This window comes from Chiloscyllium plagiosum, unplaced genomic scaffold, assembly GCF_037043375.1.
Source record: "Chiloscyllium plagiosum isolate Xiang-an unplaced genomic scaffold, Cpla_swu_hap1 HiC_scaffold_12, whole genome shotgun sequence".
NCBI classification, from domain to species: Eukaryota; Metazoa; Chordata; class Chondrichthyes; order Orectolobiformes; family Hemiscylliidae; genus Chiloscyllium; species Chiloscyllium plagiosum.
Window position 1 is genome coordinate 59256028 of NW_028270150.1, and position 18891 is coordinate 59274918.

The following is an 18891-nucleotide window of genomic DNA, read 5'->3' on the forward strand; positions in this document are numbered from 1 at the left end:
GTGTGATCAGGACCTGAAGCTGAGCTAGGTGACTGCAGTGTGATCAGGGGCTGATGGTGACCGGCGTGGGAACAGTGTGATCACGATTTGAAGCTGAGCGGGGTGCGTACAATATGATCGGAACATGAAGCTGAGCAGGGTGGGTACAGTGTGAGCACGACCTGAAGCCGAGCGGGGTGGGTGCAGTGTAATCAGGACCTGAAGCTGAGAGGGGTGGGTACAGTGTGATCAGGACCTGAAGCTGAGTGGTGTGTGTGCAGTGTGATCAGGAGAGCGGGGTGGGTACAGTGGGATCAGGACCTGAGCTGAGCGGGGGATGTGCAGTGAGATCAGGACCTGAAGCTGAGCAGGGTGGGTACAGTGTGATCACGATCTGAAGCTGAGCGGGGTGGGTGCAGTGTGATCAGGACCTGAAGCTGAGCGGGGTGGATACAGTTAGATCAGGACCTGAAGCTGAGCAGGGTGGGTATTGTGAGATCAGGAGCTGAAGCTGAGAGGGGTGGGGGCACTGTGATCAGGAGCTGAAGCTGAGCAGGGTGGGTACAGTGTGATCACGATCTGAAGCTGAGCAGGGTGGGTACAGTGTGATCACGATCTGAAGCTGAGCAGGGTGGGTACAGTGTGATCAGGACCTGAAGCTGAGCAGGGTGGGTATTATGAGATCAGGAGCTGAACCTGAGAAGGGTGGATACAGTGTTATCAGGAGCTGAAGCTGAGCGGTGTACATACAGGGTGATCAGGAGCTGAAACTGAGCAGGGTGGGTACAGTGTTATCAGGATCTGAAACTGAGCAGGGTGCATACAGTGTGTTCAGGGCCTGAAGCTGAGCGGGGTGGGTACAGTGTGATCTGGACCTGAAGCTAAGTGAGGAGGGTGCTGTGTGATCCGGACCTGAAACTGAGCGAGGTGGGTGCACTGTGATCAGGAGCTGAAGCTGATCAGGGTGGATGCAGTATGATCAGGACCTGAAGCTGAGCGGGGTCGGTACAGTGTGATCTGGATCTGAAGCTGAGTGGGGTGGGTGCCGTGTGATCAGGACCTGAAGCTGAGCGGGGTGGGTACAGTGTCATCAAGATCTGAAGCTGAGCGCTGTGGGTACAGTGTGGTCAGGACTTGAAGCTGAGCGGGGTGGGTCCAGTGTGATCAGGATCTGAAGCTGAGCGGGGTGGATACAGTGTGATCAGGATCTGAAGCAGAGCAGGGTGGGTACAGTGTGATCAAGACCTGAAGCTGAGCGGGGTGGGTGCAGTGTGATCAGGATCTGAAGCAGAGCGGGGTGGGTACAGTGTGATCAGGAGCTGAAGCTGAGCAGGGTGGGTACAGTGTGATCAGGATCTGAAGCTGAGCAGGGTGGGTACAGTGTGATCAGGATCTGAAGCAGAGCAGGTTGAGTACAGTGAGATCAGGACCTGAAGCTGAGCAAGGTGGATATTGTGAGATCAGGAGCTGAAGCTGCGAGGGGTGGGTGCACTGTTATCAGGAGCTGAACCTGAGAAGGATGCTTACAGTGTGTTCAGGACCTGAAGCTGGGCCGGGTGGGTACAGTGTTATCAGAGCCTGAAGCTGAGCGGGGTGGGTGCAGTGTGTTCAGGACCTGAAGCAGAGTGGGATGGGTATAGTGTGATCTGGACCTGAAGCTGAGTGGGGAGGGTGCCGTGTGATCAGGACCTGAAACTGAGCGAGGCGGGTGCACTGTGATCCGGACCTGAAGCTGAATGGGGCGGGGACAGTGTGATCTGGAGATGAAGCTGAGCGGGGTGTGTGCAGTGTGATCAGGAGCTGAAGCTGAGTGAGGTGGGTACAATGTGATCAGGAGCTGAACCTGAGCAGGACCGATGCAGTGGGTACAGTGTGATCAAGACCTGAAGCTGAGCAGGGTGGGTACAGTGAGAACAGGATCTGAAGCTGAGTAGGTTGGTTACAGTGTGCTCAGGCCCTGAAGCTGAGTGGGGTGAGTACAGTGTGATCAGGACTTGGAGCTGAGCAGGGTGCGTACAGGATGATCAGGAGCTGAAGCAGAGCAGGGTGGGTACAGTGTGATCAGGAGCTGAAACTGAGCAGTGTGCGTGCAGTGTGATCAGGAGCTGAAGCAGAGCAGGATGGGTACAGGGTGATGAGGATCTGAAGCTGAGTGGGATAGGTACAGTGAGAACAGGATATGAAGCTGAGCAGGGTGGGTGCACTGTGATCAGGAGCTGAAGCTGAGCAGGGTGGGTACACTGTGATCACGACCTGAAGCTGAGCGGGGTGGGTGCAGTGTGATCAGGACCTGAAGCTGCGCGGGGTGGATACAGTTAGATCAGGACCTGAAGCTGAGCAGGGTGGGTATTGTGAGATCAGGAGCTGAAGCTGAGAGGGGTCGGTGCACTGTGATCAGGAGCTGAAGCTGAGCAGGGTGGGTACAGTGTGATCACGATCTGAAGCTGAGCATGGTGGGTATTATGAGATCAGGAGCTGAACCTGAGAAGGGTGGATACAGTGTTATCAGGAGCTGAAACTGAGCAGGGTGGGTACAGTGTGATCAGGACCTGAAGCTGAGCAGGGTGAGTACAGTGTGATCAGGAGCTGAGCTCAGCGGTGTGCATACAGTGTGATCATGAGCTGAAGCTGAGCGGGGTGGGTACAGGGTAACCAGGAGCTGAACCTGAGAAGAGTGGATACAGTTAGATCAGGACCTGAAGCTGAGAGGGGTGGGTACAGTGTGATCACGATCTGAAGCTGAGCAGGGTGGGCACAGTGTGATCAGGACCTGAAGCTGAGCAGGGTGGGTATAGTGTGATCAGGAGCTGAGCTGAGCGGGGTGCATACAGGGTGATCACGAGCTGAAGCAGAGCGGGATGGGTTCAGGGTGCTCAGGACCTGAAGCTGAGCAGGGTGGGTACAGTGTGATCACGATCTGAAGCTGAGCAGGGTGGGTACAGTGTGATCAGGACCTGAAGCTGAGCAGGGTGGGTATTATGAGATCAGGAGCTGAAGTTGAGAGGAGTGGGTGCACTGCGATCAGGAGCTGAACCTGAGCAGGGTGCTGCAGTGTTATCAGGAGCTGAAGCTGAGCGGTGTACATACAGGGTGATCAGGAGCTGAAACTGAGCGGGGTGCGTACAGTGTGGTCAGGAGTTGAAGCAGAGCTGGATGGGTACAGGGTGATCAGATCTGAAGCTGAGTGGGGTGGGTGCAGTGTGATCAGGATCTGAAGCTGAGCGAGGTGGGTGCACTATGATCAGGAGCTGAAGCTGAGCGGGGTGTGTACAGTGTGATCAGGACCTGAAGCTGAGTTGGGTGTGTGCAGTGTGATCAGGAGAATGGGGTGGGTACAGTGTGATCTGGACCTGAAGCTGAGTGGGGAGGGTGCCGTGTGATTAGGACCTGAAACTGAGCGAGGCGGGTGCACTGTGATCCGGACCTGAAGCTGAATGGGGCGGGGACAGTGTGATCTGGAGATGAAGCTGAGCGGGGTGTGTGCAGTGTGATCAGGAGCTGAAGCTGAGCAGGGTGACTGCAATGTGATCAGGAGCTGAAGCTGAGTGAGGTGGGTACAATGTGATCAGGAGATGAAGCTAAGCGGGGTGTGTGCAGTGTGATCAGGAGCTGAAGCTGAGTGAGGTGGGTACAATGTGATCAGGAGCTGAACCTGAGCAGGACCGATGCAGTGGGTACAGTGTGATCAAGACCTAAAGCTGAGCAGGGTGGGTACAGTGAGAACAGGATCTGAAGCTGAGTAGGTTGGTTACAGTGTGCTCAGGCCCTGAAGCTGAGTGGGGTGAGTACAGTGTGATCAGGACTTGGAGCTGAGCAGGGTGCGTACAGGATGATCAGGAGCTGAAGCAGAGCAGGGTGGGTACAGTGTGATCAGGAGCTGAAACTGAGCAGTGTGCGTGCAGTGTGATCAGGAGCTGAAGCAGAGCAGGATGGGTACAGGGTGATGAGGATCTGAAGCTGAGTGGGGTAGGGACAGTGAGAACAGGATATGAAGCTGAGCAGGGTGGGTGCACTGTGATCAGGAGCTGAAGCTGAGCAGGGTGGGTACAGTGTGATCACGACCTGAAGCTGAGCGGGGTGGGTGCAGTGTGATCAGGACCTGAAGCTGAGCAGGGTGGGTACAGTGTGATCAGGACCTGAAGCTGAGCAGGGTGGGTACAGTGTGATCAGGACCACAAGCTGAGCGGGATGGGTACAGTGTGATCAGGAGCTGAAGCAGAGCTGGGTGGGTACAGTGTGATCAGGAGCTGAAGCTGAGAGCGGTGGGTACAGTGTGATCAAGGCCTGAAACGGAGCGGTGTGGGTGCAGTGTGATCAGGAGCTGAAGCAGAGCTGGGTGGGTACAGTGTGATCAGGACCTCAAGCTGAGCGGGGTGGTTACAGTGTGATCAGGAGCTGAAGCAAAGCTGGGTGGGTACAGTGTGATCAGGACCTAAAGCTGAGCGGGTGGGTTCAGTGTGATCAGGAGCTGAAGCTGAGCGGGGTGGGTACAGTGAGATCAGGACCTGAAGCTGAGCAGGGTGCTGCAGTGTGATTAGGACCTGGAGCTGAGTGGGTGATTGCAATGAGAATAGAGCCTCCCTTTCCCACAAGTACAATCATAATCCTGCTGCACTTGAGAATCCATCATACCAGTATTTCTTTAAAGCATATGCCTAGCATCTCCCAACTTTGTTTGGATTCCAAGTCAATTCTGCTTCCATGAGGAGCAATTCCACTCCAGACCAACCCAGATGGCCTCCTACTTCAAGGACCTCAATTCCCACTCTCACGTGATCAACAATGCCCTCCAGTGCATCTCCTTCACTTCCTGCACCTCTGCCCTTGAACTCCACCCCTCCAACCGCAACAAGAATAGAACCCTCCTTGTCTTCACCTTCCAACCCACCACCAAAGATATATTTCCCTCCCCACCCCTATCAATATTGCACGGAGACCATTCCCTTCGCGACTCCCTCATTCGGTCCACACCCCCCACCAACTCACCGTCCACTCCTGGCACCTTCTCTTGCTACTGCACCCACATCCATCCAAGGCCCTAAAGAATCCTTCCACATTCGGCAGAGATTTTCCTGCACATCCAAACACCTCACCTACTGTGGCCATTGCTCTCATTGTGGTCTCCTTTACATTGGGAAGACAGGACGCCGACTCACGGAACTTTTCAGAGAACATCTCCTGGACATATGCACCAAACAATCCCACTACCCTGTGCCCTACCACTTCAACTCCCCCTCCCACTCCGCTAAGGATATGCAAGTCCTGGACCTCCTCTACCGTCAAACCCTAGCCACCCAACGCCTGGAGGAAGAAACCCTCATCCTCTGCCTTGTGACCCCATTAATGACACGGCATCAACACTGATTTCACCAGTTTCCTCATCTCCCCTCCAACTCGGCACTGCTTTGAACTGTCCTACCTATCCATCTTCCTTCCCACCTATCTGCTCAAATCTTCGCTCCGACCTATCACCATCATCCCCCACCTGCATCTACTTATCGCCTTCCAAGCTACCTTGCCCCCAGCCCTGCACCACTTCTGTTTATCTCTCAACCCCTTCCCCCGCCTCCTCATTCCAGATGAAACGTTTATGCCCGAAACGTTGACTCTCCTGCTCCTCAGATGCTGCCTGACCTGCTGTGCTTTCCGAACACCACACTTTAACAGCCAATTCTGATGCCCAATTATACTTCACAATTACTCCACTTCAGTCTTGGAAGCAGCTGCATCTTTTTGTGAATACCAGTTTGGCTAATATTTTCCAAATAGGATTCCGTTTAAAGTGACACTTGAACTGTTCTGCCTCATTTCCAATTCAATGGACTTAAAGGCAACAGAAGCCTAACTTCCAATTCAGAATTCTGCCTTAAACTCTTAGGAGGTTTTCAAATTCACTATTCATACCACACAATAAGAACATCTACATGTATCATAAAGATGGCTGCAAGCTATCATTTATAATGCCAGTAAAGCATTGTAGATTCACCTTTAAACCAAAATCAACCCAATTTTAGTGTGGCAGATCACACTGTGAAGTACAAAGTTCTAGAAACATACATTTATTTAACTTCCAAATCCCCATTACATTTCGTCGCTCTTTTGGAGGATCCTGACCTCATTGTGATCATCAGACAAACTTCTCATTATGGCAGTTTGATCCTCAGAGCTATGCAACAGTTGGATATGAGAGCTATCTCACTTCTTTTTTTTTCTTTCTCGTCTTCAGAATTCATAAATTTGTAATCCATATCAAACAGTCTTGAAGAGGAAACCCATGTTTACCAATAAACTTCCCTGGATTTCTCTATTCTTTCAGCCACTTTCTCTTTAATAAACACGATCAGCCAGATTGAAATTTGTTTCCAAGGGCCTTGCCATAGTCCTGAATGCTCACTGATTCTTTGACTCATTGGCTTTAACATAAGCTTTTCTGCCTGCATGAAGTGCATTCAAATACTCAAAATGTATAACTAAATTAGGCCCTTCCCAAGCTGTGGTGAGTTCACTATTAGTTATGGAACTTTAGGATTAATAACAAAAACTGATATGAACCATACCTTGCCACCATCTGTAACAAATTCTTAGCATGTACCGCCCATGTCAGCATGGATGATAACTCACAGTTAAGCTAATGTGCCAAAACTTTTAATGAATTATTTTGTCTATTACTGCTTGGTTCCTTTTCCTGAAGAAGGGCTTATGCCCGAAACGTCGATTCTCCTGTTCCCTGGATGCTGCCTGACCTGCTGCGCTTTTCCAGCAACACATTTCCAGCTCCTTTCACATATACAATTGTTAAAAAGGCTTTCTGCTGCCTGATTCAGAACTATTATATTCATATGCACACACATAACTCTGCATTAATCATTAGAAAACTCCCTCCATTATCAGTGAAAATTTTGCTGGCGGTCCAAGTCTGGCATCTATCCAATTTTTATTATGTTATTCACAATTATTTTTGTATATTTATTACATATTATAACAAAATCTGGTTGCCAAGTCTACAAAATATAAAGCTGTTCTCTTCTTCTTTACCCCAAACCTTTAAATCCAAGGCCACTACCTCACTTAAATCTCAGAGAAGACTCAATATTCCTTACAGATCTCAGATCTCTTACTTATTTCTTGTATTTCTCATCCATTATTTCTGCATCCTTTACTAACAGTTTAATCTTTTAGAAGATGGATAGGTCAGCTTCTTATGTAATTTTTACACAATTGACTTTTGTCTTCTAAATTTCTCTCCCAATATGAATAACATACTTTAAAATGTCTTCAGTGGATGGGTTACATTCCATTGAAGGAATGCAATAATGTTCCCAATTGTATATATTTGCAAATTCAAAAATTTGCAAATATAACAGATTTGTCCTCTTATATATCCAGTTTCATCTGTGCTTTCTTTGTTGGTAGTCTGTTTTAAAATTTCATTGGTCACTACATCCACACTAATGATATAATGATTCCAGCTATTTTACGAGGAAAATAATAATTTCAAAGATTTTACTGAGATGGAACTCCCAACTTTAACTTTTTCCAGATTCTTTTTGCTTAGCGAGTCTGGATGGGAATGCAGCCAGTCTATTCCACACATAATAGACATGCATCCACTGTCCAATACTGCAAAATTGAAATGCTCTGCTACCAATATATTCATCACTTGTGAAAAATACAATGTCCTCTCTTTGATCAACACTTTCATCTGCTTCCTCTGAATTCTCTGTTTCATGTTTGTTTCAAGTGCTTAAGCATTTGGGACAGTTCAAGGCATGGCAGTACTTTGAGTCACACCTGAAACATCGTTTGGACACACCCTGAGCATTTCTGGAATTCATTCACTATTTCAAATCCAAAAATTCTCTTCACTTCTTAAAATTATCAATAGCATTTCCGCCCTCATTTCTATTAATTATACTTCTCCTCTCAGACCACTACTCACTGTAGCTAGACAGCCGTACCAATTTGCTAACACTGTCACCCAATTTCTGTCGTATTCCCCTTTGTGCTACATAAATGCTACTGGAAAGGAATGCTGTTCTAGCAATTTTTTCAGTGCTCTGACATTTGCCTTGGTAGTGTATGTCTATCTACAAATTTAGTTCTCATCAAAACTAGAACTTTCTCCATACTTGATACACTGGCACAGTCCAATAATGTAAATGCTAGCATCGTTTGGCGATTTTTCAGATGAAATTTCTGCAGTCTTGCCTTCAACCTGATAAACTCCTTTTGTGCTCTCTCGTAGAACTGTCCCCAGCTTTTCTAAGTTTGCCAAAATCTGACTACACCTCATAAGCAGTCTTTAGATAATCCTTTTGATAAAATTTATCCATGAAAGTTAAGAAATATGTCCAAACACTGATCATTGTTCAAATCTTCGGGTTCCAATTCTTCTATGTGGTAACAAACGTACTGAGGCTATAACTTGCTTCCTCATTGGTAAAGAACTAATTTGCTCTTCCACTTGTCATAAGGCTAATTTTCAGAAAACAGGGATGGGCAATCATGCCCTAAAACCTTACTTCTGACGCGACCATTCTCTAATACCAATGTTATACTCCAAAAGTCAACTGTATTTAAACAGAATGTAAGCCCGTTTGTGCGAGAGCTATAATTTAGCTTGCCACACTCCGTAAAATAACATCATCCTGATTACTTACTCCCCATATGTACACAATCATGCAAAACCTAATAAAATCCTTATTAATAAATCATCACCGGTTCCCTCCCTCCATTAGAACTTAGGCATTCATTCAGACTATATCGGATGTTAAAATTCTGCCACCTCCTAATGATAGAAAGTAGCACTTAAAACGTGTGAGGACTGACAGATGGCTACCTGAGGCCAGGACAAGACTGGGGGAAAAGAAAAGCAGAATTATGTTACCTACAAGTTGCAATTACCCCAAACGATACAGATTTCTCGTCCCTCTCCCCGGTTACTTGCTAGACAAAAGCTGTATTTGTAAGGACACTGTTTTGATCTGAACTGGGAACTGGAAGTGGGGCAGTTTAGTTTGTATCTGCATTCATAAGCAACTCATCACCAGGACAAAATTAAATTGTCACACATTTCTTTCTTGTAATCCACTGACGTTAAAAGTAAACAGTTGTTGTGGTTCTGTTCGCCGAGCTGGGAATTTGTGTTGCAGATGTTTCATCCCCTGTCTAGGTGACATCCTCAGTGCTTGGGAGCCTCCTGTGAAGCACTTCTGTGATGCTTCCTCCAGCATTTATAGTAGTTTGTACCTGCCGCTTCCGGTTGTCAGTTCCAGCTGTCCGCTGCAGTGGCCGGTATATTGGGTCCAGATCGATGTGCTTATTGATTGAATCTGTGGAGGAGTGCCATGCCTCTAGGAATTCCCTGGCTGTTCTCTATTTGGCTTGTCCTATAATAGTAGTGTTGTCCCAGTCGAACTCATGTTGCTTGTCATCTGCGTGTGTGGCTACTAAGGATAGCTGATCATGTCATTTCGTGGCTAGTTGGTGTTCATGGATGCGGATCGTTAGCTGTCTTCCTGTTTGCCCTATGTAGTGTTTTGTGCAGTCCTTGCATGGGATTTTGTACACTACATTGGTTTTGCTCATGCTGGGTATCGGGTCCTTCGTCTTTGAAAGGATCGAATGGACCCAATATACCGGCCACTGCAGCTGGAACTGACAACCGGAAGCGGCAGATACAAATCACTATAAATGCTGGAGGAAACATCACAGAAGCGCTTCACAGGAGGCTCCCAAGCACTGAGGATGTCACCTAGACAGGGGACGAAACGTCTGCAACACAAATTCCCAGCTCGGCGAACAGAACCACAACAACGAGCACCCGAGCTACGAATCTTCACCCAAACCTTAAAAGTAAACAGTCTATTAACAATGCAATTTACATTAGGTGATATAAACCACATTAGTGGCCTCAAAAGTAGGAAAGTTCACTAGTTCTAATATTATCCCAGAAATTCTGCAATTTCCTCTTTAATACAGGTTCTTAAATCTGTAAAGTCCAACAAATTCATCATAATAATCCAAGCTAACAACTATTTACTTAAATGGGCAGAAAATTGTGGGCTGTTGCACACAGAAATAGAATACACTGACCAAATGTTTTACTTACTAAAATTTAGTGTAATATGTTGTTGTTACATTATATTATCTAATTATTACTCTTTTGTGAATGCACATACCCAATACTGGATAAGAAAATAGGAACAGACCTATTATATGCATCTATGATTTATGCTCAGCAGAGATACTTACACTAGCACAGGTTTTCCTGATATCTTAGGATGCCTTATGACCTCTGCCACGATGTCTTTGGCTTCTTCTATTCGATCAACATCACTGGAGTCCACAACAAAAATAACACCAAAGGACTCAGAGTAATAGTTCTTCCAGATCGCGCGGATTCTTTTCCCTCCTCCCAAATCAAAGATGGTGACTTCAAACTTGTCCTGTTTTAGATCAATTCTTGAAAAACCCACTGTGGGAGCTAAATCCTCGAGAGACTCTACAAAAAACAAGAAAAGATTTTTTAAAAAGATATATAAAGAATGTTGGGAGAGCAGAGACTGAGGACTTAGGTAGAACATAGAACAGTACAGCACAGAAGAGGCCCTTCAGCCCACGATGTCGTACCGACCACTGATCCTCGTGTATGCACCCTTAATTTTCTGTGACCATATGCATGTCCAGTAGTCTCTTTAATGTCCCCAATGACCTTGCTTCCACAACTGCTGCTGGCAACGCATTCCATGCTCTCACAACTCTCTGTGTAAAGAACCCGCCTCTGACATCCCCTCTATACTTTCCTCCAACCAGCTTAAAACTATGACCCCTCGTGTTAGTCATTTCCGCCCTGGGAAAGTGTCTCTGGCTATCGACTCTATCCATGCCTCTCATTATCTTGTATACCTCAATTAGGTCCCCTCTCCTCCTCCTTTTCTCCATATGATAAGGCCTCCAGTCCAGGCAATATCCTGGTAAACCTCCCCTGAACCCTCTCCAAAGCATCCACATCTTTCCTATAATAGGGGGACCAGAACTGGACGCTGTATTCCAAGTGCGGTCTAACCAAAGTTTTATAGAGCTGCAACAAGATCTCACGACTCTTAAACTCAATCCCCCTGTTAATGAAAGCCAAAACACCATATGCTTTCTTAACAACCCTGTCCACTTGGGTGGCCATTTTAAGGGGTCTATGTACCTGCACACCAAGATCCTGCTGTTCCTCCACACTGCCAAGAATCCTATCCTTCGTCCTGTACTCCGCTTTAAAATTCGACCTTCCAAAATGCATCACCTCACATTTATCCAGGTTGAACGCCATCTGCCACCTCTCAGCCCATCTGCTTCCTGTCAATGTCACGCTGCAGCCTACAACAGCCCTCTATACTGTCAACGACACCTCCAACTTTTGTGTCGTCTGCAAACTTGCTGACCCATCCTTCAATCCCCTCATCCAAGTCATTACTAAAAATTACAAACAGTACAGGCCCAAGGACAGAGCCCTGTAGAACACCACTCACCACAGACTTCCAGGCAGAATATTTTCCTTCTACTACCACTCGCTGTCTTCTGTTGGCCAGCCAATTCTGTATCCAGACAGCTAAGTTCCTCTGTATCCCATTCCTCCTGGCCTTCTGAATGAGCCTACCATGGGGAACCTTATCAAATGCCTTGCTGAAGTCCATATACACCACATCCTTAGCTCGACCCTCATCAACTTTTCTAGTCACATCCTCAAAGAACTCGATAAGGTTTGTGAGGCATGACCTGCCCCTCACAAAGCCGTGTTGACTGCATTTAATCAAGCCATGCTCTTCCAGATGGTCATAAATCCTATCCCTCAGAATCCTTTCTAACACCTTGCAGATGACAGACGTGAGACTTACTGGTCTGTAATTGCCGGGGATTTCCCTATTTCCTTTCTTGAAGAGAGGAATTACATTTGCCTCTCTCCAGTCCTCAGGTACGACTCCAGTGGAGAGCAAAGATGCAAAGATGCAAAGATCTTCGCAAGTGGCGAAGCAATTGCATTTCTTGTTTCCTGAAGCAGCTGAGGACAAATCTGGTCCGGGCCTGGCAACTTATCAATTTTAATGTTTGACAAAATTTTCAGCATATCAGCTTCCTCTATCTCTATACACACCTGCTCTTCAAAGATTTCATCCACTACAAAGTTTGTTTCTTTCGTAAAAACAGAAGCAAAAAACTAATTTAGGGCTTCCCCTACCTCCTCAGACTCCACACACAAATTCCCTGTGCTACCCCTGATCGGCCTTACTCTTTCTTTGACCATTCTCTTATTCCTCACATAAGTATAAAATGCCTTTGTGCTCTCCCTAATCCGTTCCGCCAAGCCTTTCTCGTGCTCCCTCCTGGCTCTCCTCAGACCATTTTTGAGCTCCTTCCTTGCCTGCCTGTGATCCTCTAGAGCTGAGCTTGACCCTAGCTTCCTCCACCTTATGTAAGCTACCTTTTCCTTTTGACGAGAAGCTCCACCACTCTCGTCATCCAAGGTTCCTTTATCTTACCACTTCTTGCCTGTCTCAGAGGGACATATTTATTCATCACTTGCAACAACTGTTCCTTAAACAGTCTCCACATGTCTACAATGCCTTTACCATGGAACAATTGCTCCCAGTCCATGCTTCCTAACTCATGTCTAATCACATCATAGTTTCCTCTTCCCCAATTAAATATCCTCCCATTTTCCCTAATCCTCTCCTTCTCCATAGCTATGTAGAATGTGAGGCAGTTGTGGTCACTATCACCAAAATGCTCTCCCACCACGAGATCTGATACCTGACCCAGCTCGTTTCCGAGCACCAAGTCTAGAATGGCCTCTCCCCTCGTCGGCCTGTCAACGTACTGAGTTAGGAAACCCTCCCGAAGACACCTTATAAAAACAGCTCCATTCAAGTCTTCTGCTCTCAGGAGGTTCCAATCAATATTGGGAAAGTTAAAGTCACCCATTACAATAACCCTACTATGTCCACACTTTTTCAAAATCTGCCGACCTCTGCTTTCTTCCATCTCCCTGCTGCTATTGGGAGGCCTGTAGTAAACCCCTAACGAGGTGACTGCTCCCTTGCTGTTCATAATTTCCACCCATACTGACTCGGTAGGCAGATCTTCCTCGACAATGGAAGCTTCTGTAGCTGTGATACCCTCTCTGATTAGTAGTGCTACACCCCCTCCTCTTTTTCCCCACTCCCTATTCTTTTTAAATGCTCTAAACCCTGGAACATCCAGCAACCATTCCTGCCCCTGAGAAACCCATGTCTGTTATGGCCACAACATCATAGCACCAGGTACTGATCCATGCTCTAAGGCAGATGGAAACTGGAAAATATTCAGCTGATATTAAAACATTCCTCAACATTTTAGTTCTCAGGCATTGTGTTCACTCCAAAATAGAATCTTACAGGCAATAAAAAAAGAAACTGCCGAAATTACATACAAAGGTATCATGAATTAGGATCAATTTTCAACCCATTAACAAGCACAAATATGGGAATATTGGTTTGCAAACAAAAATGCAAAATTTACTCCCCCGTCCCTCCAATCAATCTATCTGATATCATTTTCATCAAGGTCTACATGTGACTGGAATCCCAATGTTATTAAGGTGGTAAAAACAATGACCGCAGATGCTGGAAACCAGATTCTGGATCAGTGGTGCTGGAAGAGCACAGCAATTCAGGCAGCATCCGAGGACAGGCAAAATCGACGTTTCGGGAAAAAGCCCTTCATCCCAATGTTATTAACTGACACAAGCAATGCAGTAAAGTAACAACAGCTCCAAATTCCAATGCAGCTGATTCAATTTTTGCTGAATGCATTTAAAGTATAGCTGCAATGCATTCCTGCAAAAACAAATCACAAATGGACTGTTTTCCAGATTTAAAGAATTTATTTTGCCTCTTCTGAATCACACAAGCCAGCAGGAAATGACTATGGGTATTGCAGTCACAGTAGGATTACCAGGATTACAGCAAGGTTGAGTGCCATCAACAGTACACATATTGTGGTCAAGACTTCTGTAACAACCAAGAGCTTCATGTACCATAAGTGGTTTTATTCACTTAAAATCCAATATGGATTTGTAACAGGTAGGTCATCTGATGAACCCAACTGATTTTTTTTACTTTAATAGAAAGATAACTACGGAATTGACAGCTAATTATTGACCTGGTTTGGAAATTGGCTGAGCAAGAGATAAAACAGCACTAAAGAGCAGTTAAGTATAAATGGCAGGGTGCCCCATGTAGTGACCCACAATAAGCTAAGTTGGGGTCTCAACTATTCATTGTATTTATTAATAACTTAAATGAATTAGATAGTCATAGATGCCAAATTTGCTAATGATACCAAGATAAACAAAATAAGTAATTAGTTAAGAGGAAATTGAAACATTATAAACAGATTGATAAAATTAATGGGCAAAAAAACTATAGCAACAGGATTTCATGAAGGAGAACAGGAGGTCATCCACATTCGACCTAAAAAGGATAGAATAGAGTCACTTACAAATGAAAAGAAAGCTAGAGAAAGCGGAATTCCAGAGGTTGAGGGAACAGTTGAACCGTTTTCAGAATGAAAGTACCCAGGACAGTTCACAGCATCATGTGCTGAACCTAGCAACACTCCAAATATGCATTCAGCAATTACAAATCTTTGTAGATGTCGTACATTGCAACATTGAAATGCTGCAAAGTCAGTTTCACTCAGTTGGTGGCATAATAGGGAAACCTGCTATCCCATAAGATTTGTAAAATCATATGTCTTCTGCCTACATTTCTCTTTTCAGCGAGAACACAATAAGTCCCCTGTTCTAATACAAAGAGCATTTGTCAATTCTCCAACGCTGCAAGAGAGTTGTTAGATATATTGCCTTTTTCAGGAGGCCATATGGAGAGATTCAGGAGCCACAGTCACCTTTACAGTGGCAGGGACATCCACTCAATTCTGAAGCTGCAGATCTGGTTTCAGAAAGTGGCAGAAATTTTAAAAAAGCAGATTTTGCACACACAGCTCCTGGTTTATCTGGAAGTAAGAGAAATGCTCCAGAAGACCCCGGGATGATAAAGCATCCTGCTGACAGCGATTCTTCTCTTTCTTCCTCCTCTTCTCTCTTTGGTGTTGTCTTTGTTGAATTTGCTTCATCTTGCTCTTTTGCTGTAGCCATGGGGAATTGCAATTGTAGCATTCATAGTTGGGTGCAGTTGACAACAAAGAGCTTCCCTACATGCAGCACCATTCCCACCCAACTTTAACCAACTTCTTAAAATGCCATGCCCTTGCATAAACTCAAACAGAGCTATGACAGAATAATCAGTAATTAATACAAAAGGGGTGGATGATCACTTTGAGTAGTATTGATTGGGGCTTTATTTCAGTTACTAAAATTCATGTTCAACAGCGAGAGGTTAAGAAAGGGCATTAATTCGATTGGTAAGATTGCAAAATGGCAGCATTGGTGTCAAGTCAGTGATACAAGCTGACTGCTTCACAATATGTGCGCTTTACAATTGCCTCACTGTTATGTCTGCACTTCAGCATAAATATCATCTTGTCGCAAAAGAGTGGCCATTGTGCCAAAACTATGGGTACAATAGGTCAAAATTTTCAGGTATGTTTAAGAGCTTAGTTTTCTTAGTTGAGAGAAGTGCCACACTACAGCATTTGAATATCTAATATGAAAAGGAGTTTAAATTTAGTTTTAATGCTTTAAAACCTCCAAGATCTTCTGTGAAATTCAGTATGTTTCAGCATGTGCAGAGAGAGAAGTTAAAGTTTCAATGGATCCCCAAAAACTTCTTACCTCCTTGAATTCCTTTCACAGTTGCAGTTTTTCCAGCATTATCCAACCCTACCATCACTAGAGTTACTTTCCTGTGAAAAGAACATGTTGTATTTAGATAAGATTACTCCTACATACAATACTTTACAAAAAGCATGTTAGACCATGGATGTCAGGCATCATGTCAGAGCATGAATAAAACTGGAATAATATACAGTTTTAATCATAAAATTAAAAGTCACAATTTCCAGATTACGACCCAACTGTGCTGTGATATTAGTATGATCACTGTTAAAATACTGGGTTGAATATACTTTAAAGGAGCAAACTACAAGGAACTGACGTCACATAAATTAAGAGGACAAAACCCGAAAACAATTTATCAATAATGATTATAGTTTTATATAGTTTTACGGTGACAATAGCTACCTATTGTCACCGTAAAAGTAGATGTTGGACTAGTGCCTATGGAAACCATTATCAGCCAAAGAGTAACGCTCCAGCAATAAATCCTGGCAAAGCATTGAGGAGAAAGTGTGTGTGTGTGTGTATGTGTGTGAGTGTGTGAGTGTGTGAGAGAGAGAGAGAGAGAGAGAGAGAGAGAGAGAGAGAGAGAGAGAGAGAGAGAGAGAGAGAGAGAGAGAGAATAAGAAACAGCAAGCGAGTAAGAGAAAGCGAGAAAGAGAGGGAGGTGGTGATGGGAGAGAGCAGGAGAGAAAGTATTACAAAAGGAAGAGCAACTGGTTTTGAAGACTCACTGTATAAAAATTAGATGAATTCAAGGGTGCAATCATAGAGCATTTTTCAATTTAAAGCTAAAGTGAATGAGGAAAGCACCTTTGGGCCACAGTGAACACAAAGGTGGTCACAATCCAACTATCCAAGATAGTCCTGCTTCTCCATGTTTCATTCAGCTCACTCTAAATAGTTCCTAAACTTAAGGTAGGGTCTTGGGTAGTTATTGTGGCTCTGTTCGCCGAGCTGGGAATTTGTGTTGCAGACGTTTTGTCCCCTGTCTAGATGACATCCTCAGTGCTTGGGAGCCTCCTGTGAAGTGCTTCTGTGATGTTTCCTCCGCCATTTGTAGTGGTTTGAATCTGCCGCTTCCGGTTGTCAGTTCCAGCTGTCCGCTGCAGAGGTCGGTATATTGGGTCCAGGTCAATGTGCTTATTGATTAATCTGTGGATGAGTGCTATGCCTCTAGGAATTCCCTGGCTGTTCTCTGTTTGGCTTGTCCTAAAATAGTAGTGTTGTCCCAGTCGAACTCATGTTGCTTGTCATCTGCGTGTGTGGCTACTAAGGATAGCTGATCATGTCGTTTCGTGGCTAGTTGGTGTTCATGGATGTGGATCGTTAGCTGTCTTTCTGTTTGTCCTATGTAGTGTTTTGTACAATCCTTGCATGGGATTACACTACATTGCTTTTGCTCATGCTGGGTATCGGGTCCTTCGTTCTGGTGAGTTGATGTCTGAGAGTGGCTGTTGGTTTGTGTGCTGTTATGAGTCCTAGTAGTCACAGTAGTCTGGCTGTCAGTTCGGAAATGCTCTTGATGTATGGTCGTGTGGCTAGTCCTTTGGGTTGCGGCATGTCCTTGTTCCGTTGTCTTTCCCTTAGGCATCTGTTGATGAAATTATGCGGGTATCCGTTTTTGGCGACTACATTGTATAGGTGTTCTTCTTCCTCTTTTTGCAGTTCTGGTGTACTGCAGTGTGTTGTGGCCCTTTTGAATAGTATCTTGATGCAACTTCTTTTGTGTGTGTTGGGGTGGTTGCTTTCATAGTTCAGGACTTGGTCTGTGTGTGTGGCTTTCCTGTATACCTTTGTGGTGAATTCTCCGTTAGGTGTTCTCTGTACCATCACGTTTAGGAATGGTAGTTGGTTGTCCTTTTCTTCCTGTCTAGTGAATCGGATTCCTGTGAGTGTGACGTTGATGATCTGGTGGGTGTTCTCTATTTCTGTGTTTTTAATTACAAAGGTGTCATCCACATATCTGACCCAGAGTTTGGGTTGAATTTGCGGTAAGATTGTTTGTTCTAATCTTTGCATTACCACTTCTGCTAGGAGTCCAGAGATGAGTGAGCCCATGGGTGTGCCGTTGATTTGTTCATATATTTGGTTGTTGAATGTGAAGTGTGTTGTGAGGCACAGGTCCAGTAGTTTGAGTATGCCGTCTTTGTTGATAGGTTCAACGTTCTGTTGTCTGTTCTGGATGTCCAGCAGGTTGGCTATTGTTTCTCTGGCTAGGGTTTTGTCGATAGAGGTGAACAGTGCAGTTACATCAAATGAGACCATGGTTTCTTCCTTGTCTATATGTGTATTTCTGATGATGTCCAAGAATTCCTGTGTTGACTGTATAGAGTGTGTCTGGATCCGCTGATCAGGTGTTTCAGTTTCTGCTGTAGTTCTTTAGTCAGTTTGTGTGATGGTGTCCCTGGTAGTGATACTATGGGTCTGAGTGGGATGTCGGGTTTGTGCACTTTAGGTAGTCCATAGAATCTGGGGGTGTTGTTGCTTTCAGGTTTCATTCTCTGTAGGTCAAACCTGGTTATCTGTCCTTTTTTTGTAGGTTCCTCAGTGTGTTGTTTATCCTATTGGCGAACTGTGGGGTGGGGTCATACTCCCTCTTTTGGTAGGTGTTGGTATCTGCAAGTAGTTGTTGCGCTTTTTGGATGTAGTCTGCTTTGTCCAGGATGACCGTCATTCTGCCTTTGTCTGCTGGTAGTATGATTATGTTCTTATCGTTTCTTAGTGATTTTAGTGCTTCCTTTTCCTTGGCGTTGAGGTTATGTGTTTATCTTTTCCTTGTTCTTAGAGGTACGATACTTTGTCTCACTGTTGTTGTGTCTCTTCTGTCAGTCTGACAAACTTTGATCTTGGGTAGTGTTGTAGAACAGAGGGGCCCAGGGCTGCAGATACATAGTTCTTTGAAGTTTACATATAGACAGGGTGGTTTAAAAGACATTTTGACATCCTTGGTTTCAATGCTCAGTCCTTTGAGTATAGGAGTTGGGAAGTCATGTTGAGGTTGTACAGGACATAAGTGAGGCCTCTTCTGGAATATTGTGTCCAGTTCTAGTTTCCCATTTATAAGAAGGATATTATTAAGCTGG

General features: G+C 45.1%; 1 protein-coding gene across 6 annotated transcripts in view; it reads right to left on the reverse strand.

The window, feature by feature from the left end:
- arl13b (ARF like GTPase 13B) overlaps positions 1-18891 on the reverse strand; it is a 132969-nt gene that overhangs the window by 94509 nt on the left and 19569 nt on the right. For all 6 annotated transcript variants that reach the window (XM_087992861.1, XM_043700789.2, XM_043700788.2 and 3 more), the window contains exons 3-4: positions 15803-15873; positions 10234-10483 (exon numbers count right to left, since the gene is read on the reverse strand). In XM_087992861.1, the coding sequence (XP_087848987.1) occupies positions 10234-10483; positions 15803-15873 (321 nt within the window). The remainder of the gene's footprint in view (positions 1-10233; positions 10484-15802; positions 15874-18891) is intronic.